The 27,046-nt window shown below is 48.4% G+C and overlaps 1 protein-coding gene across 1 annotated transcript in view; it reads left to right on the top strand.

The window, feature by feature from the left end:
- Window positions 1–27,046, top strand: part of WNT3 (Wnt family member 3) — a 50,582-nt gene that overhangs the window by 18,428 nt on the left and 5,108 nt on the right. The window contains exon 2 of the mRNA XM_050911814.1: window positions 20,069–20,310. Coding sequence (XP_050767771.1) covers window positions 20,069–20,310 — 242 coding nt within the window. The remainder of the gene's footprint in view (window positions 1–20,068; window positions 20,311–27,046) is intronic.

Genomic DNA, 27,046 nt, shown 5'->3' on the forward strand with positions numbered 1-27,046 from the left:
CCTGGAATAGGGCTCCTATTCCTGGAATAGGAGGCAGAGGAGCAGGGGAAGGGATGGTTGGGAACAGAAAAGCAGAGGTGTGGATGACATGGGAAGAGGAGGGATAGTTAAGATTACAGTAGGAGGCAAGAGGGTTGCAATGAGTAACAGATCAAAGGGAAGGAGGAAAGTCCAGGGTTAGGAGGTTTATTGAGGAAGAAAGCTGTGACTGAGCAAAGGGAGTGTGAACGGAAGACATTTGTGGGATGAGACGTTCTCCCATCAGAAAAAGAATGGCTTTTAGGGTTGGTTTTTCAACAGGGGATGTTGGGTGGTAGTACCCAAATTGGAAACAAGAGGCTTTCTAGGCCAGGTGTTAAAAAAGCATGAGGTTAGGAAGTTTGAGATTTTTGCTTTGACAATTCCCGTCTCAGTACTGACCAGGGAGGACAGAGGAAGGAAGGAGGAGAAATGAGAGATGGGGAGGAGGGTAAGAAGAACTGCCCTAGCAGTTATGCTGGCTCTGGACAGACAGATGACAATTCCAGCTCCCAACTGTCTAAGAAAGCTCAACCAGGCAAACGGGTAGGAGTGGTTGCAAGAATCATTGTCTTTGTGGCAATGGCATTCAAACCACCTAGTACATCCTTTTTCTCTTTGCACTCTTCCCGCCCGCCATCCCACCATGTGTCTCTCCATCCTCCCCTCATAGCGTAATGAATCCCAGAAATGTATCAGTCAGATGTGTCCCAAAAGCCCCACAGCAATACTTTTGGTCCTTCAGCATTAAATCCATGGTGTGTTGCCAAAGAACTAAATATTTAGTCACAGAAACAACGAATAGCTGAGGTTGGAAGTGACCTCTGGAGATCATCTAGCTCAACCTGCCCGCTCAAAGCAGAGTCAAATACAGCAGGTTGCCCAGGACTGTGTCCAGCTGGGTTATGAGTACCTCCAAGGATGAAATCTCCACAAGCTCTCTAGGTAACCTGTTCCAGTGTTCAGCCACCCTCACAGTAAAAAAGTTTTCATATGTTCAGACAGAATCTCCTGTGTTTCAGTTTGTTCTCATTGCCCCTTGTCCTGTCACTGGATACCACTTGGAGGAGTCTGGTTGCATCTTCTCTACTCTCTCCCACCAGTTATTTATAGACATTGACAAGATCTCACCAGGGCTTTCTTTTCTCTTGGCCACACAGTCCCAGCTCTCACAGCCTCTCCTCATATGTCAGATGCCCCAAGCCCAAAACATCTTTGCTCCTCCATCGGCTGTACAGATGTTTCACAGCTCCACGCAGGCCAATGAGGAGATCATTTAAATGCTCTTTAGTCCTCTTACCTGCCCACACAATATCTAGAATTGCAAGGCAGGGCTAAATGCTCACCTGCTGGACTCCGTTAACCCCATCCATTCCATGTCTCATCCTCTGAATCTGCTCTCATCTTAACAGAAAAGTCCCTCGTTGCCCAGAAGCTCAAATGCCACTTCACTTGCCTGCATAATTCACCTGCACAAGCATTTGTGTGTGCAGAGATAGAGGTACTGTGGTGGTATTGATAGCGGTACCACCAATAGTGGGACCCAACTCATCCCTGGGTGAGCCTGTTCACTGAGCATCGTTGTTTCAAACCCTCCCTGAGCAATGAGAAATAAATAGCTCAGTCCAGGACATTCAAGGCTTCCAAAACAGCTTTTCTGAATTGCTCTGTAAATAGTGGGCAGGCTTCTGGCTTTCACAGGGCATTGCTATGGGTAAGGTACATGTTCCTGTGCTAGCTTGTGTGAGAAACATCTCTGTGGCTTTTCTAACAGCATGTTGGCTTTTCCTGCTTACCTTTTAAAAAGATAATGCACCATCATGGTTTGTGCTTGCAGCCTCATGCAACTCTGGTGGGGATGAAAAGTCAGTAAGTGCCATCTGAGACAGATGTGTAGGCACAATTTAAAACCAAGTGTCTAGACCACATGTCTGGAATGCGGTCCAGAGAACCTCATCCAGAGGTAAACAGGTAAAACAGGTGAGTGGATCATGCTCTAAAAGTGCATAATTTTCTCCGTTTGTTACAAAGGGAGCCTGAGTGACTAGCTTAGGTGGAAATGGCCATAATGCGGACATCTAAAGGTTAGTTCCCTAAGCCAGCCATCTTTTCGATATAAATTGATCGATGAGGCATCAATGCAGGTGGGTCAATCTCCAGTCTCAGGTACTTTTCATGGAATGCAATGGAAAGTAACCTCCTATAGGTGCCTGTTCTTCTCTGTTGACTGGAGGAGGAACCAGCACAACCAGCTGCAATTTTGACAACTAGTTTTTAGATATCTACAGTTTGGAGAAAAGCTTCCATCACTATAAACTTCACAGCCGCACTCTGAGTGGGTGAGCATACCAGGCTTTTGCAGTGCTCATTGAATCATCATATCATAGAATAATTTAGGTTGAAAGGATCATCTGTCGGTCTCTTGTCTGGAGGGCCTACTCAAAGCAGCCCCCTGACCATCATGGTGGTCTCCACTGGACTTCCACCTCTATGTCCATGTCTTGCCTGTCCTAGGGAGCCCCAAACTAGACATGGGATTCCACATGTGGTCTCACAAGTGCTGAGTAGAGGGGAAGAATCACATCCCTCGATGTTCTAGTTACTGTCATGCTAATGCAGCCCCAGGATGCAGTTGACCTTTTTTCCTACATGGACACAAGGGACTCCTGTTCAAGTTGTTGCCCACCAGGATCCTCTAGTCCTTTTCTGCAAAGCTGCACTCTAGCAAGCCAGCCCCCAACCTGTCCTGTTGCATGGGGCTGTCCCACCCCAGAAGCAGGACTTTGCATTTGCTTTTGTTGAGGTTCATGACCTTCCCATCAACACGTTTCTCACCCTGTTGAGAATATTATTTCTGAATACCTGCCCTGCCCTCCAGCCTATCATGAGCTGCCAGTTAGACTTTGAGCCATTGACCACTAGTCTTTCAGCCCAGTGGTCCACCTACCTTTCAGTCCATCTAATACATATTTCATCTGTTTTTCCATAGAGATACTATGAAAGATAATCTCAAAGGTCTTGCTAAAGCTGAGGTAAATAACATCCAGTGCTCTCCCCCACCACAGAGCCAGTCATCTTCAGACTATCAGATTGGTCAGACACAACTTGCTTTTGGTAAATCCATGCTGGCTGTTCCCAGCCACTCTCTTGTCCTTGATGTGCTTGGACAGGGCTTCCAAGAGGATTTTCTCCATAATCTTCTACAGCTGAAGGTATTGTTTCCCATACCTAGCTGCTGAAGCTGGTGCTATTGGTGTGCCAGTTTTTTTCCATGTTTGCAAGATGCAATGTTAATCATATTTTGGACCACCACATGGGAGAACACAGAGCCAGCTGCATCTTAGAGGGGGTTGGTCATGACCAACAGAAATGTGGTCATGAACCTAAAACCCTTGAAGTGCATTTAGCAGTGTGAACGTAGACTTAGAGAACAGCACTGAAAAGTGCTGTTTCTCAGCAGTCCTACAAGCTTCTGTGGATGAGCAGAGAGGACTCCCAAACAGAAATGTCTGTTAACCTAGAAAAAATCTGTAACAGTGCCTATTCAAAATCCTTAGGAACATGGGAAGCATCCATGGAACGACAGCTGAGATGTCCTTAAATATACTATGTCCAATACTGGACAATTAGCAGGAGACAAGGAAAGGCACCAAATTTACATTTATTCAGAGATTCAGGTTGGCCCCTAGGAAACACTTTTTTCTCAAGGAGGTGGCACAGCCCTGGGACAGGTTCCTGTGGAGGCGGGCGATCTTCACCCTTGGAGGTTTACAAAATTTGGCTTGTCAAAACCATCGCCAACCTAGTCTAGTGTTGGTGGTTGTCCTGCTCCAAGGCAGGTTGTCCTGCATCCACCTTTTAATATGAGAAATATTCCTATTTGTTGTTTTAACCAGACACAAGTCATAGACCCCAAGCTGAGGGGGTATGGGAAGTTCTTAAATTGCATTATAACAGTCAGACTACACATACCAATTGTTTCTTCTAATCTGTTAATTCAAGATTTTCTGGATGTTTTAGTATTCTTCCCTAGAGGCCATTTTAAACCATTTACCAAATGCAGTTATAATCTGACAATCCTACTTTACACACAGGTATGACCTTACAAAATCTCATTGTCACAGAGAAATTAATAGTAATTAATGCTGATAGCCTGAGTGGTTTTATAACCACCTTCTTCCAGCCTTGGTATTTCTTGCTTTTGCCAGTTCACTCCCGATCCTCCTCTCTTCTTATGACAATGCGATGTCCAGCAACACATTAATTCTGCCTCTAAAAAGAGCTGCTGGCAACGAGGCGGTTATCTTCTTCTTATGCTGTGTCATTAAAACTCCTGTGCACAAGTCATTTAACAACCAGCCAGTATCTTGATCTTCCTTCTGTCTCTTCCTTCTGTGCTTGACGCAAGCACCTGAATTTCATTATTTCTTTAACTATCAGCACTTTGAGGGTCAACTTAGATTTCCAACCACATCTAGACCATCTCTCGTGCTTCTTGGTGCCAGGCCCCTGCAAGAAGCAACACACTTTTGAAGAACTGGAGTGATGTTGACTACTGAGTAATTCTGTGTGGCTAGAGAAAGAGTTTGTATTTGTACAATGAGGAATATTCCTGAAGATCAGGAATTAAATTTCTTTTACTTAGAACTCTCCTCACTCCAAAAAATGCAACAGGAATTTAGCACAAGTTGCAGGACTTCCTGCCCAGGACATAATTTTGCCATAGTTCTGTCTCAGCCATGGTGCCTAGTGCTCTCCATCCTCTTGTGAGAAATGAATGTCTGCTTCTCTGACAGGAGATCCAAAAAAAAAAGGATCTTCCTCAGATCTACACCAACGTCAGTGATGAGCTGTTATTCCAGCACATACAGGTGCCTGGACTGCTCTTATGAGAGCTGAGGCAACTCACAGCCACGTACACCTGGCTCCATGCTCCACAGTGGTCCACATGAGCTAAAAGGAGACAACCCAAGTCCTGATCTAAGAGACGTCTATCTCCTATACAAAGGGCTTTGCCCACCTGGGAAAAATTTGAAAGCAGCTGTGCAAACAGGGTCTGTAGGGCAAGATCCATGCTAGTAGCACATGTATAGTTTTGGAAATGCCTAACAAGGGTGCTGTCTCCAGAGCAAATTATCTCTGGTAAGGATGGGGAATTGAGAGAGGCAAAGGGTATGCAGGAAGCCTGTGATAGATCAGTAAGCTGATCGAGGTTTGGTCCAGGAACACTACATTTAGAGTTGCTGAAGACGCTACCAGCCCAGCTTGACATGCAGGACTGCTCTGGGCCCTGTAGCAGAATTTGTGTCTGCTCTTGAGCCATCAGGATTCAAATCCCAGCTAGGACTATGAAAAAGGTTCTAAGAAGACAGAAATTGCAGGGCATGGGAGGGAACTAGCCAGCCACCTGGGGTGTTGGGAGCAGCTCCCAGGTTTCCACTGGTGTTTGCAGACTGTGGATGCTTCTGCAGCATGAGCTGCAGGCAGAGCACTTGAAAAATGTTTAAAGCTAGTATATTTACAAAGCTTTTTTGGATCAGAAAGGAATAGAGCAGATCTGGCAGAGGGTGTAGGACCAAAAAACAATCTGCAGGGGACAGAGGAACTTTCCTCAGTGCTCTTTGAATTTAAGGGCAATACTTCAGCATCACATGCCATTGCATTGGGAGGGTGTTCAGCACAGCCATTTTGGGGAACGCAGTATCCTTCATCCATCCCCTGCACTAGGGACTCTGGGATTCATGTGTTGTCTGCAGTTATCATAATGTTTTTTCAAATTACTGAGTTGGCTTAAACTTGTTGCATACAGTACTCCTATGTCCTTCCATGTATATCACCTGATAATTTAAGGGCATCTTACCAAATGCTGATGGAGGAGTTAACCTTTGTTTAGAGAGGAAATAAGGAATATTGATTTCCCATAAACCTCCCCTTACACTACAGCTGGATCGAAGCTCCTCTAACGCTGCCCAAGCACATCCTCCTTCTTTTGCTGCCTCTGTCAGCACAGCCACTATTGATATGTGCAGAGGGCCATTATGGCAGAAATCACAGCAAGACACAGACCATATGGGCTCTCCCTCTTCATGAACTCAGAGGACAGGGGAAAAAAATCCCCCTTGCAAAGCCAGGCAGGGCTGTGTACTGTGACCACTGAATTTGATCCTTTTACCCCAAGGGTGAGGAATTCATTTGTATTGGCTCAAACAGTTCTTTTCAGAAAAGCACAGGCTGGATTTGAAGACACTCAGTGTTAGAGAATCTGCAACAAGTGTTGGACATTTGTCTTTTTCTTTGAAACTTGTGCCTTTGCATTTTGCTGGTCTGAATTCCCACTCACCAGCCATTGTTTTGCCCTCTTCTGCTGGACAGAAAGTCTTAATCTTCCCCTTCTTCTCACTGTAACTGAATAATCTCTCAGAAGTCTTTCCAATAGACTAATCAAACTGTCAACATAAGCCACTGCCTCAGCTCACTGCTATTGCTCTTTTGTCCCCTTTCCATGTTTAAAATCCTATTTACAACAAGGAGGAGGCTTAAAACACTCCAGTTTCTGCAGTAATGGCTGCAGCATCATGTGCTCTTGACTGGATAAGACAGCACACACTTGGCCAGAACTCGATGAAGGCAACAGAAGTACAAAACCATCCTTAATATGTCCAGGAGGGAAGCTGTAGGCAATCCTCAGAGCCTGGGAGCTGAGTAATCCAATTTCATAAACATGACATTGTCCTCTTTCCCCTTGGATGTCTTATTTAACTTTGCTGAATGTCAAAGGAGATGGTTGCATTCTCATGGAGATACCATTGTAGATGGCTATGACTCAGAGCCTACACCAGCTTCATTAAAGCGCTGCGCGGCTGTTACATGAGCCGTCTGCTGTTAGAGAAGTCACATCTGTGATCAGGCTTTGACGTGCCCCAATAGTACATTTACACTGCAGTCTTGAGTAGATGCTTTTATACCAACAGACATATCAAAAAGGATGTCCATTTGTCAAAACTGCAAGCCAGGCACCTGCTGTATCAGCAGTGGCCCTGGGCTGCTGCCCATGGGTTTGGGCAGTGCCAGAGAGTCATGATGCCTTAGAGCCTGTTTCTGGCTCGCAACTCATCTTGGAGCTGGCCACTTCCTAGCTCAGTTCATTGTACCTCCTGCCTTGGAGGAAAAGAGAGGTATTGTCATGGCAAGGGGAAAGCAGAGTGCCACAGAAGGCGGCTGGGCAGTCATGGCCAGGTGGTGACCACCAATAAGATCATTCTTGAAGAACTTTATCCTTCGGCATCCTCCACTATCTTTTTCCTTTTCAATAGGTATTCCTGAGCTTTCCATGTTCCAAATACAACTGCAGTACCTAAGAGATGAATACTGAAGTTCAGATTAGGTGTCCTCTAGGGGTTTTACGTTTCTTCAGTCAAACTCAGCTGATTTCCACCTAGGGAGAAGGCACCTGATACAGCAAAGTCAGTCTAACAATTTACCCCTCTCAGAAGGGGGCAGACCTACCGCTCCATCTCTCTTCCTTTTGCCAGAACCTGGTCCTCCCTGCCAAGCACTCCCCCACCCATTCACTTGTGTCAGGTCTGGCATCTCTTTTGATCAAAGCCGAAACCAATTTGACTTGCTAAAGCATGAGAACACTAACTCAGCAAAACCAAAACTAGAGCCAGCGGCAGGGGCAACACCTGGGTCTTGTGTAGGGAGGGCAGGTGAGACATCCTATTTTATTTTATTGCAGCCCAGCTGCAACCTGTACTGTAAAAACTGTGCAAAATAGTGGCAGAGTGGATGCAGGGATGTGGGTGATGGGTGGCAAGTTCATACATAGGAGTGCAGCTCACGCCATGCCTACAGGACAAAAGAAGATAAGGGGAAAAAAATGGAATAAAACAACAAGATTAAATGCAGTTCATGTGGCAAAAATTTCACCGCAAACCTTCTGCCCTTGGTCAGACCTTGGAGGTCTGCCCTTGGTCATTCCTCTCTGTAGCTGGCCTTCACCCAGTAAAGCCCATGTGCATTGCACTGTCTGGGACTCAAGGGCAGGTTCATCTGACCTAATTTGAGAAGTTCTTCTCTAATTCTCTGTGGAGTCAGTGGAGCTTTTCGGGAGTGTGATACCTCTCCTCTACAGTAACTCTACATGGACTAGACGATTAATGGTGCCCCATCAGTGCCTGCTTTTCTCCACCAGTTACCCAGGAAGTCTGGGTTACAGCCACCTGGAGTTTAAAGTGGAGAAGTGAACCTGGTCCCAGTAACAGGGAGAACAGGAAGTCCCGTCAGTTCGGTGTCAGCCACACTCAGGTTAGGAGGAAAGCTAAAGAAATCAATGTTTTCTGAAACTCTGACGCTGAGTAACAGCATCCAACATGTCCTGGCCCTTGCACCCATCTCATCACCCAGATGAACCTTCACCCGCCAAAGCCACTTCTGGTCTTAGTCTGGACCTGTTTGTACTAGCAATATTTGCATTTCCCTAAAATCTTTCACATCAAAGAAATTACACTCTTCTGGTAGCAATCCCTGCGAGGCACCGATCCCTCCCAGGGCCCACAGACCTCACCGTCCCTGCCAGGCAGACCAAGTAGTGCGCAAATGGCATCACTGAAATTCAGCCACACTCAGGTTAATTGCAGCATCTTGCGTATTTCAGAGCTGGATGTTAATTTTCCAATGTCCTGTCTGAAGAAGGATGCTTCTCGCAGATGACGGTTGCCGTCTCCAGCCCATCAGAGGGCATAAGATATGAACAAGTCTCTGCAAATAGGCTAGCATGTGAATTTGCTGCATCCAACCAGCAACAGCTCTCATGCATGTGTAAACCTGAGGTTGTTTTCTCCTTGTCAAAATGCAGTCTGCTAGTTTACTTTGGCAGCAAACACAGGGAACAGGCAGGTATCACTGAAATGCTGACCCAAAGCATGATCGTGCTGTAATTATTTTATTCATCAGCTTGTGCCTGTATAGCTGTTGAGGTACAGGCGTTTGCAGCCTTCACCATTCTCCCAGGAGCTGTGTTCTCCCATCATCCTCCTTCTCAGTCCCAGGTTGTGTCTTGTCCTCCTCATGCAGCCTCTGCCAGTATACTCCTGCATGACTACCAGAGATGACAGTTGTGCCACCAAGGGTGGCACCAAGATGCTTCCCCTTCTGCCCCCAAAATCAGAGCCTGTTACGCCAAGTCACAGCAGTGCTGGTGTTCCCACCCACCCCTTACGGGTCTGTAGTCCAACCTCCCCTGGAGCAGAGCCATCCCCAGCACCATCCCAGGGCAGCAGGGGCTTTGTCCAGCTGAACCTCACAAACTCCCATGGATGGAGACCCCCTCACTTTGCTGGGCACCTGGCAAGGGAATTTTTCCTAATGCCCAACCTAAACTTCCAAGCTCCACTTCTAGTTGTTGCCCTTTGTTATATCACCTGGTACCACCGGGAAGAGTTTGGCTCCATCACATTTGCAACTGCCCTACAAGTAGTTGTAGGCTGTTGTTAGACACCCTTCAGCCTCCTTTCCTGCATACTAAACCAGCCCAGCTCCCTCCACCTCTCCTGGCACACCACAGCCTCTCAACCCCTGACCATCATGGTCGCATCTCTTGAACACTGTCCACTTTCTATACATCCCTGTTCACTAGTGGACCTAAAACTGGATGCAGAGTTCCCAATCTGGTGTCACCCACACCAAGAAGCACTGACAATAACTTCCTTGATGTGCTGACCCCACACTGGCATAGCCCAGTAAGTGCTTTGCCTTGTTGATGTTGAGAGCAACCACTGATTTGAGTTCAAACCAGGCATGTTCAGCCATTTCACTGTTAGGAACTATGAGTGAACCTTGTACTAGGAAACAAATGGCCGCCTAAAAATTCACATCATTTAATCAAGAGTTTAAAAAACATTTTAGTGGTGCAAGGTTAGGGCTCTGTGGAGCAGGGAAGATGTTGTTGGTGACATGCTGAAGAATCTACACTGAGCATTGCTCAGCACAGCCAGGTGGAGGGCAGCACAGTCTTCTTGGGCAGCATCACATTAGCATGGAAACCTGATGGTTTTGGAAACCTGTGGATCAGGAATGGTTGTGGGATCAGAAACAGCAGTAAATGTGAGGTTTTTAACCCTGGAAGAGCTGAATCATTTTCACCACAGTGATGAAGACACGCTTTGCAGCTGGACACCTTCATCTTCTTTTCTGCATTTGCTCTTCTCCTTCTCAACCCCAGAACTCCTTGAGTGAGAGATCAACCACTCTCTGCACCTGCTCAGATTGATTGCAGGCCATTGCCTCCTCCTGTACCCGCCAGAGTGGAGCTCCCTGAGGTGCTGTGCATCAAGGAGGTCAGTGAACTCCCCCTGTGCCTGTTTCAGCAGTTTCAGAGCACAAGGATTCCTACAACACGTTTTGTTCAGGCCAGACCCAGGGGGACTGGTTCATCATATCCAGGAGTCACATAGCCCAGTGCTCACCAAGGGTCAGGTCCCAGATTTGGAGGTGATCTAGATGGAGATTATGGAGTGGCAGTAAGTCAGTTCTTCCTACGGAAGATGGCTGCTTAGCCTGAGAGAGGGAACATGAGTGTGAACAAGAGTCTTAACCTCATAGGTAGAGCAGACCAGTCTTCAGTGGTGAAAACACCTGGTTCCCAAAGCCTGCATGCTTGGAAGCAACTTGAGAAGGAGATGATCTTGCCCCAGAATTACTGTCCCACCACTGGGACATCCCCCTCAGACACCAAGTTTGCATCTCCTTGGCAGAGGTAGGATTCAGCCAGGCACTTCTCATGTGCCATGCACTCATCCCAACCCAAAGGTGTTCAGTGGAAGAGGATCCTGTGGCTGCTCAATGCATGTGGGCTCAGCCTGGTACTGGTGTGAGCACCCTGTGACTGCCCATGAGAATCAGTCCAGCAGACAGAATTTGGGGATTAGCACCCTCCTACCATGTGAGTAGCAGCAGACATTATCTGCAAAATTCAGGCATTTGAGATGGTAAATATGATGCAGATTGTTTGGTAGGTCAGTGGGAGATTGAAGAAAACACATTTGGGGTTTAGACATTGAAAAAACTGACCACACCATCCATGTGTAACTCCTACTGTCAGCTAAGAAACCATCTCATGATATAGCCCTGAATGCATGTTTGGGTTTTGAGTGATGCATCTCCCCTGCACCCCTATATGCCCCTAAGCTTCATTAAACCTGCAGAATCTGGATGCACTTTATAAAGGGAATGAGGGAAACCACATCCCACTGACAACAGCGACTTCTTTTTTACAGTGGAGGAGGAGGATAAAACACAAACAAGATGGTCCTCTTTAGGAGGGATGCTCTGTTGTTATTGGGCGTCCTTTGGCAATTTTTTTAATGGTTGAAATCATAGAATGAGAAATACATAAAATGATGACTAATATTCCCCTGAGTGTAAACACTCACAGAGACCCACCCACACTGAGCAGGGCAAGCTCCTCCCCAGCTACCTCCTTCCAACACTCACTTTGATGCTTCCTTGAGCCTCATCCTGGCTTTTTCCTTCTCTGGCTTTCCCTTTTCGCCATAGCACTGCACCCATTAACCTCCTTCCCATTCATGTCTCCCTGGGATTAAATGCTCAGAGCTTAAAGTCATCCAGCCTCTGCCAGTCTGTCTGCAGGGCAAGCCTCTTCTTGCCTTCTCTGCCATCCATCCACTCACTGGCACTTCATTTTCCTGCTGCAGTGTCTCTGCCAGACTCACCACCCTGCTTCAATGCCCAGTTAGCAATAATCTCGGACAAGGCTTGTTGAGCCCTTGGGAAACTGGCTGGGGACCCTCATCTCAGGGACCTCAGAAGAAATTGGCCTCGCCACTCCCAGGAGGCTGGCCTGGCCAGCCCTGGCATTGGCATCAGTAACCGAGCCGTGGGGCTGAGATCACCCATTCAGCTTTGAGTGGTCAGTGGGGCCTTTGAGAGGACCTCACACCTTCCTTTTTCCAACAGATTTGAGGAGGAGACAATTTAACAAGGACTTTCCAGATGGCCACACAACCACTGCTGGCAGCTGCAAATCCACCAGCTCAGGAGTGCAGGGCACTCTGCCTCCCCAAACTTTGCATGTCTACAGTCGAGCCTGGTATTCAGCTCCCTTCAGGCAGGCAGACCCCCACGTCTGGTCAGAGGAATTGCACACTCCATCTCTCTTTGGAGGCTGCTGCCTGCCCAGTCCTGTTCTTTTCTTGTCTGCTTGAACTGCCAATCTCAGGTGACCTTGAGGCAATTTCTGTGATACAAGTGTTGCTTACAACCACTCTTTCCCATCCATTATGCACTGCTTCACCTCCCAAGAAGTGGTAGTACCTCCTAGGACCCAGACCAGACTGAACAGTTTGTTTGTCCTCCTCTGTCTCTATCAGCAGATCCCAGGGGCTTGAGCTGGTGTCCTGCAGCCCAGGCTTTCCCAGCTTCAGCTTCCCATTGACCATAGCATGAGCAGATGACAGTCACCGCCTCACTGGTGCCTCTCTGTGATTTGACAGTTCTTCGTACTTAGCAGGACCCGATCCCTCCACCTCTTGCAGAAGATATTTCATTATTTTGACACTGTTTCCAAACAACACAGTTGATGGGGAGGATGCAAACCTGCTCACAGCAAGCCCAGGAGTGAATTCAGAGTGGATCAACTGCTGCAGACTTCAGCACCAACTTGCTCACATGCTACACGCAGCAGGATTCACCATGAGCTGTCAGAGGGCTTGCAATTCCTTCTTGAGTGAAATAGTCATACTTTGTCCCACTTTGAGAGCCCCCTAAACCAGTGCCCATCGCCAGGTGTTACTTTGGTGGTGCACCATCATCTGTAAGAATGGCTTTATTGAGCTTTGCTGCCTCCTTACCTGCAGTACAGTCGAGTGATAGGTCATAGGGAAATGAAATTATCACTCCAGAATAACCAGACCATTTGGTATCCAGCCAACGTGAAACAAATCTTTGTTTACAAAGAACAATTTCTCCTGTGTGCAGATAAGGGGCTTTTCATTTGAATTAACGTAGATTTAGCCTGGGATGTGTTTCAATAGCTACTTCAACATCAGCGTTGATTGGAGGCTAAAATAAAACAACACTAGCCCCTCCCTCTAATTCCTCAGACCCCACGCAGCCTTCTCTTCAGCATTTTTTTGTAGCATTCATCTTTTAGCAATACCTGAGAAATCATCATTCTGATATCTCAAAATGAAAGCACATGCATTAATGGCACCTCTCCCTTCATCTGGGATTATAGGCAGGGTACATGCTGTCCAACCCTCGTACACTGATCAGAGGATCATTTCATTAAGTGCTTTCTCCCTGTTTCCTTCTGGAAATAATCAACATTTCTCTGCAAATGGAGCAGGTTGCCAAATTTCTAACCAGCTGGTGCTATGTGCCCTGGAACAACACAGGCTGATCACCCCCGGTCTCTGCAAGATCCTCCCATGGGGCACTGCCCCACCACTGGGAACGTCTCTCTGTACTGTGGTGCTTGGAGGAAGGATTAAGCCCTCCTAGAAGAGGTTGCTAGAAGAGGGCTCTGCAGCTGTAGGTAGGACACAACAACTCATAGAGGGAGGCACCACTGGCTTGCAAGGACAATAAATAAAAATTATCCAGGACCTAGAGGAATTGAAATACCCTGAGCTGTCCCTCTGGGGATCTCAGAGGAATGCTTAACCTATTTCTAAGCAGCCACAGGTTTGGGAGTTATTCCTAGGTGAACCTTTGCCTTTGTGAAGGTTTTAGAAAGGTTTCTAGCCCTTAGGTGTGACTAAGGGAGAATCTTAATTGGACAGAATCTGGCCTTGTGGGCTGCTGAATTTTGTGCAGATCATGCAACTCATACACGCTATTTAATTTTCAAACACACCAACTGGAAAAAAAAATTCTCTTGTTCAAGAGGTCACATCACACTGGTATGTAAAGTCTACAGAGACTTTCCAGGGCGGTAATACAGAAAAACCCTACATCCACGCTCATGCCCATGGGACTCGCCCTTGTTTGGGGGATCGGCCTCTAATGCTTAGGCAGTTGAACGTCTTTTTAAAAAAAAATGAAGTTCCTGTCTGTTTTGCAGAGCCCACCAATGATTGCAAAGTTTGGTGGAGAGTCTGTGCTAACGGCGATATCTCATACCAGGGGCACAAGTGCCTACTCCACAGAAAAGCTCAAAACTCGAGACACGTTCAGTAGAGATTAAATAGTGGGTGATTTATGAACAAAGGCATGGGATTCATTAAAGCTATCCAGTTCCCTAGTAAACGGCAATGTTCCTTATTTGAATTCTGTCATCTTTTTGTCTGTTCTCCATATTCAGTCAAGACCTGGCATTTCTCAAGCTCATATGTGCATATATATTGCATGTTTTTACTTGCAAAAATTTCCCTCTTGCTGCTCTCGATCTTCAGACAAACCCAAGAATTTGTGTCTTACCCTGTTCACAAAGGGATGCAGTCAGCAAATTACAAGAATTAAAAGATACAAATATTATACCAGATATAATACCCCTTCAAAGGTCAGAGAGCAGAACAGAGTTAGCAGCTGGAGGCACTTGTTTGTGCATAAGGACACTTCTGTCAAAGTTGGGGTGAGATTCATGATCTCTGAGCTTAAAAAGAACGTCTGCCACTTGGTAAATACACTCTGAGTATTGCATCAGGCTGAGCTAGACAGTTCAAAATGTACCATAACAAAACAAACAGGGTCTGGCTCTCCTGGAAGGTTTGTATTCATCATGCACATCTGTTTGCAGTGATTTTGCACAGCCCTTTACTTACCTGAAAAGCAAGTGTGTGATGATGCCTCTGCTAGGAAGGGGAAAAGGGCAAAATTGGTGGGAGCTGGGACGGGCTCATACAGCACTAAACAAAGAGAAAGAGCCAGCATGAAAACTCCTGGCTCCCAATGTGCATTTCAATGTATCACCCCACGGCCACTCAGCACTGTAAGACAGTGGGATGCCAGCCTGTACAATTGTCCATTTTAAGCAGAACATGGCCCAGAATTGGAAAACACCAAATATGTCTAAAAATAGTACAATAAAAAACCCTCCAGGCAGAGAAAGGTTTTCTCGAAGACAGTGGGTGGCAAACGAGATCTTGAACTGTGACCTGGTTTTCTCCTGCTGATTCATAGTTTTCCCAGTGCTTTATAAGAATTGCAGGGATTGATATGGGGCATTGACAAGACGTTAGAGGGCACGAGCAGGACGGACATTTGCCTTCTAATATTATGCTGCAGTGACCTGAGTTGCTGTGGGAGGAAATACCGTGGTTTAAAAGAGCCTCATTTCTATCAGGTCCTTGGAGCCCTCAAGGAGTGTTGCTAGCCGTGGCTCTCAAGACATTTAGGAAGAGAGTTGTTATTTAATTGATGCTGAGACAAGGGGAGAAGGTGACGGTGTTGTGGCCCCCCAGCACTCACACGGCAGAGCCCTGAAGGGAGCTGGTTCTTTGCCTAGGTCTGCTCTGGCGCCGGGGCAGGAGGGAGCCAAAGGAAGTCTGGGTCTGTCAGCACGTGGTACTTACTAACCGACATGTCCCATAGGCACAGCGGTTGCTGTAACCTCCCTCCATCACTGGAGTCATCACGACCAGCAGCATCCTCTGTGCAATGCTCACAGCCATGTATTTCTGCAGGGATCTCCAGGTGTGCTGGGGGCTCCAGGGATGAAAATATAAGCTCTTTTTAACAACTTTGTCAAGGGAAATGGCACAGTGGGGTACAGGATCCCTAAAGCATGTCTACATTTACATGGGAGATCCATCAGGAGAGCAAGGAAGAGTTGCAATGCAGGGAGTGTCCAGCTCCATGGCACAAGACGCATCCTTGGACACATGCAGCTCTACAGCCCAGCGCTTTCCTGCCCAGCTGGCCACAGGGCTGGTGGTGTCCTTGATACAGTGGGAAAAAAGAAGAATTGCTCTTCAGATTCATCTGCTTTCAGCTGCTGAGTTTACAGCTAGAAAACACTCCCTTAGCAGCACATCCCAGAAATTTTCTCCCAGGGCTTCAAAAGCTCATTCCAGACCAATGGGAACCACGGAGAGTCAACTCGAGACTGCTGGATCCATGGCTCTGCTATGTCTAGCACTATCAGATGGGAACAAAAGGAGTCACTGGCCTGACAGACAGTGTCGGGACTCCTGAGAGATTTAAGGGATTAAGCAGAGAAAGAGAAAAGGGATTTCCCGTGCGTTTGCCATAGGCAGTCATGCTCCTTGTGTTGTGCACTGCACTCACACACACACACACAAAAGCCTACCTTTATGTGCACATCTGTCCGCTCACACTTGTACACGCAGCGATGAAAGGGAGTCTCCCAGCCAGGCAGAGCTGTTTGGCTTTTATGGCTCCTGCCCTTGAGCGTGCAAAACATCTGGGTTGCGAGTTGGTGCTGGGAAAATGCTGTCACCTTCTGCGGGTAAAGCTGGGGGCAGTGGAGCAGGGGTACGAAACGGCTATTTCCCTTTGATGTGATGGGAGCTAGAGAAACATAGGCTCAGGCAGCAAGGAAGGACGCTAGCATTGAAAGAAAGACAGGGAAGTGTGGGGTCTGTCACTCCTGCAGTTGCCAGCCTTGGAGTTGTGGTTTGTGCTTTAAAAATTGTCCATGTCCTCCATCTATCACAAATTCACCCTGTGATACTTCCTCTCCTAATGTATTTGCTTCCTCCCCATGAGCTCTTGTGATTTCTGTGTTAGAGCCACACAGAGCCAAGATGTGCCCCTGGGATCTCAGATCTGGATTTCAAATAGGTTTTGTTTCATCTTCGCATCTCAGCCACTATATAAAGAATTCATCAGTCCATGGGACCCAGGAGGTCAGAGCAGGGCTTCAGCACCTTAGCCACAGCGCCCTGACCTGTGTGCCTTCCCAGGACTTCTGGGGAGACGGGGATGATGGGCCAAGAGGAACAAGATTTTTCATATCTGTCTAAGAAGGATCAGCAGTGGGGAAATCACAAGTTCATTGACATGAGAACAAAAATGAAAATCAGGTGATCACTGGAGAGAAGGTGCTCTCAGTAATCATCAACAAGGAAAATTAAGAGCAGACACTTAGGAATGATGAAGACCTTGTGAAAGAGGCAGAAAAGGAAAAGGTGGGAAAGCTTGGAACAGGTCATCAAAAGCAGGTGGATTCCTGTATGTGGGTGAGCAGCTTCACCAGCTGGGTGTGTGACCACGTGCAACCAAGAGCAGCCTCCACCCTCCCCAGGGGCCTCTCTCACACAACAGATCGCAACTCCAGCCTCAAAACAGGTGGACCAAAACTGACTGCGCATCTCCAGTCAGGCCTTCCAGGCAGGGAATTCTGTCGTGACATAGCTCAGGAGTTTAAAGAAGGGATTTGACCAAGTCTGTGGTTGAATGGGAGGATGGGTCCTCCCAGGAGTTCCCCAGAACTTTGTGGGAAGTCCCAGCTCTTACTCTCTCGGCGCCACTGCTGCTTTCTGCAGGCTCCCTGAGGGATCAAACTGCTCATCCAGATAAAAAATTGGGCCAGGTTTTACACCGGTGAGCTACAGCAGAATTAACCTGCATGCAGGACATGGTGTGGAGCTCATGGCCAGCACACCAGGCCAACCCTCCACCACCACTGCTGTGAGAAACTGCTGCTGCTGCAGGCACATCCTTGTAAACTCTGACACTGAATATGAACTTCACTTCCACCACTGTGCAAACCCAGGCAGGAGAAAGCATCTCACAGCATGCCACCCCCCTGCGACTGGAATCTGTCTGCGAGAGTGGGTGTCTGGAGAAATGCAACACGCTCTCCTGCCTGTTCACCGTGTTACTGGCCTTGCTGGATGGAGAATGAAGTTAAGGTTGTTCACAACTGTTGCTTGGAGCTGACCAGTCTTCCCAGCGGTGCTGAGCTCCCCCTCATCAGATTGCACTTGGTGGGAGCTGGAAGCACAAAGCAGCTCTGGGAACCAGTCCTGGTGCGCTGCCCGTTGCGCTGTGTTGCCTCCCAACCATATCTGGTTGCCCCTCTTCTGTGTGTCCAATCCAAGGGTGTGGGAGATGGAGTCAAAACATTGCATGAAGTGCTACGGTCCTGAAGTCTCGGGCAGCTGCCCCACTGCTGGGTAGGTGGGCAGAGAGGTGTAGCAGAAACAGGGCTGAGCAGGGAACTGTGGCAGAAGACAGCACTTGGGCAGGGATTAGAGGCATGCGCTTCCCAGCCAGGGTGGGAGTCAGGTCTTCTCGTTCAGTGTCTTCAGCAGAGACGTCTCTCCTGAGCAGGTACCCTGGGATTCCCTTTACATCCTAAAATCATTGATGTGCAATTAATTCAACCAACTGGTGTCAGCTCAGCATTCAGCCTGAGACTCCAGGCTGGATGAGCAGTTCAGGACAAGGATGGTCAACCACAGGTCTCATAAAGCGGTGGCATCTCTGCCCTTGGAGGTTTTCAAATTGTAGAAGGACAAGGCCCTGAGAAACCTAATCTAACTTGGAAACTGGCCCTGTTCTGAGCAGGAGGCTGGACTAAAGACCTCCTGAGGTCTCTCCTGACCTGACTTAACTAAGGACTACAAAATGATTGATTAGCTCACACACAATCTTCAGGTGTGGGCAGGTGGGTTAGGGAAAAACACAACAAAACTGGGAGAAGTGGTTGATAACCCAGATGATTGAGCTGCCATTTAAAGGGACCTCTAAAGGCTGGGCAATGGGCAGACAGGAACGTCATGCAATTCAACCAAGGGACCTGGGGAGAAATAACCTGGGGAGAAACAACCCCGTGCACCCGTAAAGGCTGGGGGCCCACCAGCTACAAAGCAGCATACAGAAAAAGACCTGGGGGTGCTGGTGGACAAAAGTTTGAACATGAAGCAGCAATGTGCCATTGCAGCAAAGCAAGCCATTAGGGCTGCACAAGGAAAAGCATTGCCAGCAGGTAGAGAGTGAAGATCCTTCCCTTCTACTCAGCACTGGTGAGACCTCATCTCGAGTCCTGTGTCCGACTGTGGACTCCCCAGTACCAGCGAAATATGGACATACTAAGTCAAAGCTCTTTAATATTTGCCTATGCTGGTATCTGGACTGTGAGGTTTCTGCACTGGAAGCAATTGAGTTCATCACGTCTGCTCCGTTACGGAACCTGCTGCTCATTCACAGATTTGACCATGTGTTCTGGAGGGACACTGCAGGATGGTCTGGATCCTAAGCAAGGCAGTAGCTGTAGGACTATCCTTGTTTGTGTGTAAGAGCAGGTATCTCAGTGCTTCTTTAAGCAAATATGTGTCTTCACCCTTCAGTGACAATTTCTGGCCAAAGAAGCAATTTGACCCACATATTTAATGCTGGGCAATTGGCAGGTCCTTGGACCGGTAGGAAAAGGTCCTCTCAAATCTGCCCTCCAGCACCTTCACCATGTACCAGCACACCTGCCTGCCTCACAGCTGCAGCTAGAGGCTGATGTCCATCAGGTTGGAACCGTGGTGGTTCAGTCTCTGCTGGGACCACCTGCACAGGTGTCAAGACAGCCTGGGACGCGTGGCACTGACATGCCTGACCCCAGAGCAGCCCCTCCCCAGTAAATGGCGATCCCTCTGCTGATGAACTTGGCATTGGACAGGACACTTCCCACCTTGGCCACAATTCAGAAGCTCTCACATCAGTGTGTCCTGACAGCTGAGACACCCCAGGGTATTCCCCAGCCTCCAGGTGTTGCTGCCCTGGATATAGCTCCTTGCAGGTCCTTTGTCAGATGCAACAGCCCTATGGGGATGTCTCAGATACTTGGGAGTACACTGAGTGGCTCTAGTTGCCTCCATGTAGAGAGCCGAGTCCCTCCCTCTGTGCCCACAAAGGACCAGGGTGTCTTCAGGTGTGAAAGCCCTTTTCACATCAGTGCTATTCAGTAGGAAGTCTCTTGTTTTCTTAGGAAATATCTGGTTTTCAGTACTTTGTCTCCCTGAACTATTGGTTCACCTTGGCCTATCAAATTCCCCCTGGGGATGGTGGGGGGGGCAGTACTATTAGTGCCAGCTGGTTTCCCAGCCCTCACACTGTCCTCTGTCCCTTGCAGGTCCCTTGCACTAGGTCAGCAGTACAGCTCCCTGGGGTCCCAGCCCATCCTCTGCGGCTCCATCCCCGGCCTCGTCCCCAAGCAGCTCCGCTTCTGCCGCAACTACATTGAGATCATGCCCAGCGTGGCTGAGGGGGTGAAGCTGGGCATCCAGGAGTGCCAGCACCAGTTCCGGGGCCGCCGCTGGAACTGCACCACCATCGACGACAGCCTGGCCATCTTCGGGCCGGTCCTGGACAAAGGTAAACAGCGAAGCCGGGGGTTTGTGGGGAACGGGTTTGCCAGGGTGGGTAGAGCTGTCACATCTCCACTTGGCTTTTGGACACGCCATGAATAACCTACTGGGAACACATTGGGGAAAGAGTCTGATGTCCTAGCTTTCACCCCTAATTTCTCCAATTTCTTTTTTCCATTTTTTTTGTGTGTTACATCGGAACGGGTAATGAGGGAAGGGTCTGTTCCCGTCCCAGGAGCTCTCAGTAGGGCCAGGTAGGATAAAGTACAGGAAGGGGAAGGTCTAGCCGCATGCACGCTCACATGTTCTGGAATCGTGGGCTCCATCCTCCCTGCCCAGGGCGTGTAGCGCTTCCAAACAACAGGGTCCAACAGACCCAGGGGAAAAGCCAAGGAGAGGGGTTGTGGTCAAGTTCTTTGGGATCAAGGCAGGCCCTTTGAAGCATGCGCTGTTGTCATGGTTTAAGACCAGCCAGCAACAAAGCACCACGCAGCCACTTGCTCACTCCTCCCCCCCGGTGGGATGGGGAGGAGAAAATACAACAAGAAGCTCATGGGTCGAGACAAGGCCAGGGAGGGATCACTCACCCATTATGGTCACAGGCAAAACAGACTCGGTTTTGGGGAAAAATAAACCAATTTAATTTGTTACCAATCAAATCAGAGTAGGATGATGAGAAATAGAACCATATCTTAAAAACACACCTTCCCCCCACCCCTCCCTTCTTCCCGGGCTCAGCTTTGCTCCCGATTCCTCTGCCTCCTCCCCCCCAGCAGCGCAGGGGAACGGGAATGGGGGTTGCGGTCAGTTCATCACACGTTGTCTCTGCCGCTCCTTCCACAGGGGGAGGACTCTTCACACTCTTCCCCTGCTCCAGCGTGGGGTCCCTCTCACGGGGGCCAGCCCTCCATGAGTTTCTCCAACGCACGTCCTTTCCATGCAGTCCTCCGCAAACTGCTCCCGCGTGGGCTTTCCCACGGAGTCACGGCCTTCTCCGGGCCCCGCCACCTGCTCCCAGCGTGGGGTCCTCCACGGGCTGCAGGGGAATCTCTGCTCCACCGTGGACCTCCATGGGCTGCAGGGGGACAGCCTGCCATCTCACCACGGGATGCAGGGCAACCTCTGCTCCGGCACACCTCCTCCCTCTTCTTCTTCACTGACCTCGGTGTCTGCATGGTTGTTTCTCTCACATCCTACTCCCCTCTTCACTGTAGCTCCCCTTTTTCTTCTTCTTCCTCCACCTTCTTTCTCCACCCTCTTACTCTCAGCAGTCTTTTCCCCTTCTTAAATATGCTGTCACAGAGGCACTACCACCATCGCTGATGGGCTCGGCCTTGGCCAGAGGCGGGTCTGACTTGGAGCCAGGGAAGCTTCTAGCAGCTTCTGACAGGAGCCACCCCTGTAGCCCCTCCCTTGCTACACAAACCCAACACAACTGTCTACCCCAGGAGGCCAGTGGGCAGAAATTTCCCTGCCAGTGAGAAGCCATGGTTGAAATCCGTGGTCCTGATCAGGCTTAGCTGGGATTTCAACATATCTTTTCACAGGTGAACCCAAAACGGTCAGGGCTGGGAACAAAAAGAGGGACAATAAATGTATTTTCCCTCTCCTCTCTCCAAACACACGTTTGCTCCTCTTCATCACCTCCTCCTGAAAGGCCACCTTTCTAGACCCACTGCCACGGATCAGGCACACTGGAAGCACGTTAATGAGGCATGATAAAGTTGGGATTCCCAATGAGGTCACAGCCTGTGCATTACACTGAGAAAAGTGACATGTTGGGCCCCAAGACAGCTGGGCACCTGTACCACTAGCCTGCAGCCAAATATGGCCTGAAAGGAGGGTGCTGGAGGACTTTGGTGGCAGATAACCTATCCCACATCTCAGATGTCCAGTTAGCAAACCAAGACCTTAGATTAAAAAGCATTCCCATGAAACTGAACCAAATGGTGGATAAAAAACTCCCCTTCTGTCCATCCCGTCCCATGGATTTTGTTCACTCCATGCTGAGTTCAGCCGAAGGGATGTCCACAGATAACATCTTGGTTTCACAGCTTCATAAATGCAACTAAAACCATTTCTGAAGCTTAGCTTCATTGGTATTGACACGCACTGAGTCTCTGCAGTCCAATGAAGTCTGTTTATTGAGAAGAAATTCTTCTTTCCAGTGATGCTTTGTAAATGGGAATCTTATGGTATGGCCTTTAAGAAATTAGAGAAATTACAATTGAAAGCTAGGACATTAGACTATTTCCCAATAGTTTCCTGGAGCGTGCATATCTCCTGGTGAATCTTTCTTACAAAGCTATAATATTCTGCATATACAAAGTTCATGATATTTTTTTCAAGCTTCATCCTTCTAACAATGGCACAGTTTCCTGAAACGTCAGTAGTATATTTCAGTGAAAATTACTCATTTGGGTTAAAGTGCAATTCTCTGCAGAAATCTGGATTGTAAAGTCTCAGAGTGCTAATAGGGACCATGAAACACAGTTCCCCTCTGTTTTGCCAGGGTGTATTTTGGGGTAACTGCTTTATTTACTATCAAATAACTTGTCATCAAGGCTTGCCATACTATAACTTGCTGCCTAATAAAAGCATGTCCTGAACTTCAGCACTTACAAGATCAGAAAGTTTTAATTTTCTTAAAAACTATCATAAAAAACTATCATAAAAATTTTAAACACGTTATGAAAGAACTGTTATAGCATTCAGGCACTGAAAATCTCTCACCACCATTTCTGTCAGCATGAAAGCACTTAAAAATTGGATTTGAACCATCCTCCCCGTAATAAGCAAACTGAACTTTGAATATATGAAGAATATTTTAAGATTCTTCCGGCTGCAGGGACTAGAGCAAAACGTCATGTGTGGACATGCCTCAACATTTCCGTGCACTCCAAGCTGACAAAGTAAAATATCACCCATAGCTCTGAAACTCTTCTGACAGATGGAGAAAAATTATTGAGCACATTTGTTATACAGCTTTCCCAATCAAACCATGATGCATCAATAGTCTCCTAGACAGTACTGCCAGGCAGTTAGCTTGAAAAATGTATTTATTCTTGTGTCTCACTAACCTGTAAGTAGAACAGTTAAAAATAAACAGTATCATCTACAAATAACAATACATCAAAGTCCAACCCATTTGATTGTGGTTATTATTTACATTTTTTAAATGTGCTAATGTCTTTTCACTGCTGCCTTGAAAATTAATGAGCAGAGATGGGATGGGATTCATTTCATCTATGTAGCAATGAGTAACACTAGGAAAGCCTTTGCAATTCCCAAAGTTTGCAGCATGAGTACTCGCAGAGAAAAACATAACCTTTTCAGCCACTGCTTTCTCAGCTGAAGGAAGAGATAACGTTGGTAATAAAAAGGCTTTTGTCCTGCTCTGATAGATCTCGTTAGCTGTGAGGAATCTGGGGACTAACACTGCTCATCACTGCCAAGGGGGCTGTGCATAGGGTTGCTGGACACTTTTGTTGCCTTTATAGCATCGCCTTCTCCCAGGCTGTTTTCCCATCTTCCTTAGATGCAGCAACAACAGAAATCAAGAGTTTTGAGCCCATAACCTGCAACTGAGATCCACGATCATCACCAGCTGCATTTTTTATGTCTGGCTGAGCCCTGAGCATCAGTGGCAGCTATTGCTGTGTTCCCTTGTTGTTGACTTCCAGGACACACAGAGGGGTGTAACCCCACAAACTAAGAATCATTAAAAGCAAGACTCAAACTAAGATGACAATCACTATTGCAGTTTGCACTGTGCATTAGGCCAATAGGCATTAAATACTAAGTCCAAAATAGCCAGTATTTAAGCTATGATAACTACCTGGATGGAATCACCTCTAAGTATCAAAGAGCAACACTCAGGTTAATCTCATCTACTACTCCCTTAGGTAGATTGAAGCTATTTTGGAAAAAACTTCAAAGGTGTAGTTCTCACTACAATAGCATGGAAAATCATTTCTAATACAGCCTGAAAAGAAATTGAGGATAATTTCATTTTAAAGGAGCTGCAAATATGTTAATCATGGTTGCTTCCATTCAAGAAGAGCTCAGTCTGAAGAGCAATGTAGTGTGGGAAAACGACGGAGCCGTTTGCAGTGGTTCAGCTGTGCAGACCCTCTCGTGGCACACGTGTTCAAGCCTTTCTTGGTTGCTCCTTCTGGGCACATCATCCAGACTTCGAGCACTGGTGTCAGTGTGGGACCACAGGGCATCCCTCCCTGAAATCACCCAAGGGATTCCTGCCCTCAGGTCTTCCCACAGCCTCCCATCACATCCCCATCTCACTTGTCTTCCCAGCTTCACTGTACGACTCTGATCTCTCCTTTCGCAGTCTCTTGCATGGCTTCAAATTCACTGCAAAGCAGTAAACAGCAAATACAGCACAGCGAAACCCCTGGGGGACTGAAGTGCTCCCATTTGGGAGCTGCTGAACACTGACCCTGGCTAAGGCTCTGCCTTGACCGACTTGATTTCCTCCCATGTCCCCTACTCGAAATTCAGACTCATGAGGCTTTTGCCAAAAAACGTGTGGCAGCCATAGCTGGCAAGGCTTTGGTTTCCTAGGGCCGCTGATTATCTTCCTGAAAGTTTTTTTTTTGCATGTCTTTTTTTCTAACCTGGGCTATGAAAAAAAAACCAAAAAGCAACCCCTGAATGTGGGGTAAGATCATGTTTTTACAAGCAAATTCCCTGAGATGATTTATACTGCAGGTGTGCAGTCTGGGACAAGGAGGGAAGAAAAACCTGCTTTCCCCCCTCTCTCTTCTCCCTCCCTTTTCTTTTTAAAATAAGGTCCATTTTTATTAAAAAGACAATGTCTCTTCCAGCCAAGTCCTGCCTCAAAGCCAAGGTTGAGCCTACAGCCAGGTGACTTGCTGCTGCTCTGGGAGGTCAAGCAATTGCCATTCTCTGGGTTAGCGATAAAGTCCGTGATTTTGGTTAAAGCACAGTGCCCAGAAAGAGGTGGTTGTGAGTGCACGAGGCAGGAAAGCCCCACAGGCATCTGGAGACTGACTCCTGGGACAGAGAAGAGGTCTCTGAGCCACAGGCGGGACTGGATCTGCAGGAGTGAGTTTGGCAGGAGCCTTAGCAAGCTCATACATTTCCCCACGTCTTGAGTGACAGGGGAACCGCTCTTCCCCTGCCTCCTCGCACCGCAGCTGCCCTTTGCTCACTCTCCTTCTCCAGGAAGATGCCACCGGCTCTCCAGAAAGGTCCTCCTCAACCCTGGTCGGGCTCAAGCTTCTTGCTGGCGGCGCTGGCCAGGGCAGCATCTCATCGTGCGTGGCTGCGAGGAGCGTAGCGGCAGCAGGGCCAGGTGCAGAAAAGGCAGCTGGGCCCAGGCTGCCTTTGGGGGTCCTTGTGTGTTCGGCTAAGCCCCTGACACGAGCTGTGAAAAGGCAGAGCCGCACCAAGATAACCCATGGCTTTTCTCAGCCATGACACTTGCAGTCATTTGCATCTAAACAGAGGTGTGTGGGATCAGGGGCCGTCTTGATATAAACTCAACAGCTTAAAGGGAGGGGGAGGGAAAGGAGAGAGGGAGAGAGAAAAATAAGCTTATACCGATGAGAAAGAGCTAAGCTTCCTCCCCTACTGTGAGGCAGGGCGAGCGATACCATCCCAGCGCTGCAGTCGTTTCAAATTGCTGCAGCATTCACACGCCCTTTAGCCATTCTGATCCGGTGGCGGGGGGCTGGGGAGCGCCATCAATAGGGATTTCCCAGCCGGGCTGGCGGGATTGGAGGGTGACGGCAGGACAGGGGAACATTGCCCCGTTGCTACGAGGTGCTCCTGGGGAATGCCAGTGCTCTGTGCCGTGGGTACGCTGGCCGGCGGAAACATTCTGCATTATGCTGGTAATACAGTGTGACACCGCGGGAACAATGGCAAATTGAGTGTCCCAGCAGGTAACGGGCCTGGCTGGGAGACAGTCGCAGTGGTGCACTGTCAAGACGGCTCTAATCCTCCCTCGCCAACCCCTCCCCTGGTTCTGGGAACGCTGCTCCCGCATTTCATCTCTGGGAAATTCTCCCAGCTCCTCGCCCAGACCCAGGGGAGAATTTCAAGGCGAGGCGTTTGTGTTTGCAGCTCGCTCCCCCCCGCCCCGGCATCGTGCGGAGAGCTCGCCGGGCAGACGCGGGGGCGCGGGGGATGCTGGGGGGCAGCTGTGAGAGGGGTGCAGCCCCCTGGGGCAGCTTGCATCGCGCCTCTGCCCGGCCGCAGCGGCGCCAGCCCTGGCTTGGGTCCCATCCCAGCATCCGCGCTCTGTACAGGGACTTACAGACTTACAAAACATGGAGCAACTCTCCATCCCGTGCCCATCACTTTTTCACCCCTCCCCAGGATGGAAAGCGAAGGCACGTCAGCAAGGAGAGTGGCTCGTGTCCTCCCCCTCTGCCCCCAAGCTGTCCTGGTCTGAGGCCAGAAGGGCTCGCTAGCTCCTCTAATCTGATCTGCTTTAGATCATAGGCCACCCAAATAGCCTTTGTCAGGCTGAAACACTCCAGTTGGAGCAGTGATCTTCAACTGGTGGCCTGTAGCCCCCAGTGGTCCCAATATAAGTGGTTGGTGAAAGATACCTAAGGAAAACCTCAGTAGGCAGAGGCTGGATCTCTGCTGGCATATCAAAGGTGGGAAGGACAAGGAGGGAAGAGTTTGAAATAAAAAAAAAGTGAAAACCACAGCACGGTCTTACCAGCAAAGACAGGATTGAGCAGCCCTGG

The sequence above is a fragment of the Gymnogyps californianus genome, chromosome 28 (assembly GCF_018139145.2).
Source record: "Gymnogyps californianus isolate 813 chromosome 28, ASM1813914v2, whole genome shotgun sequence".
In the NCBI taxonomy this organism is placed as follows: Eukaryota; Metazoa; Chordata; class Aves; order Accipitriformes; family Cathartidae; genus Gymnogyps; species Gymnogyps californianus.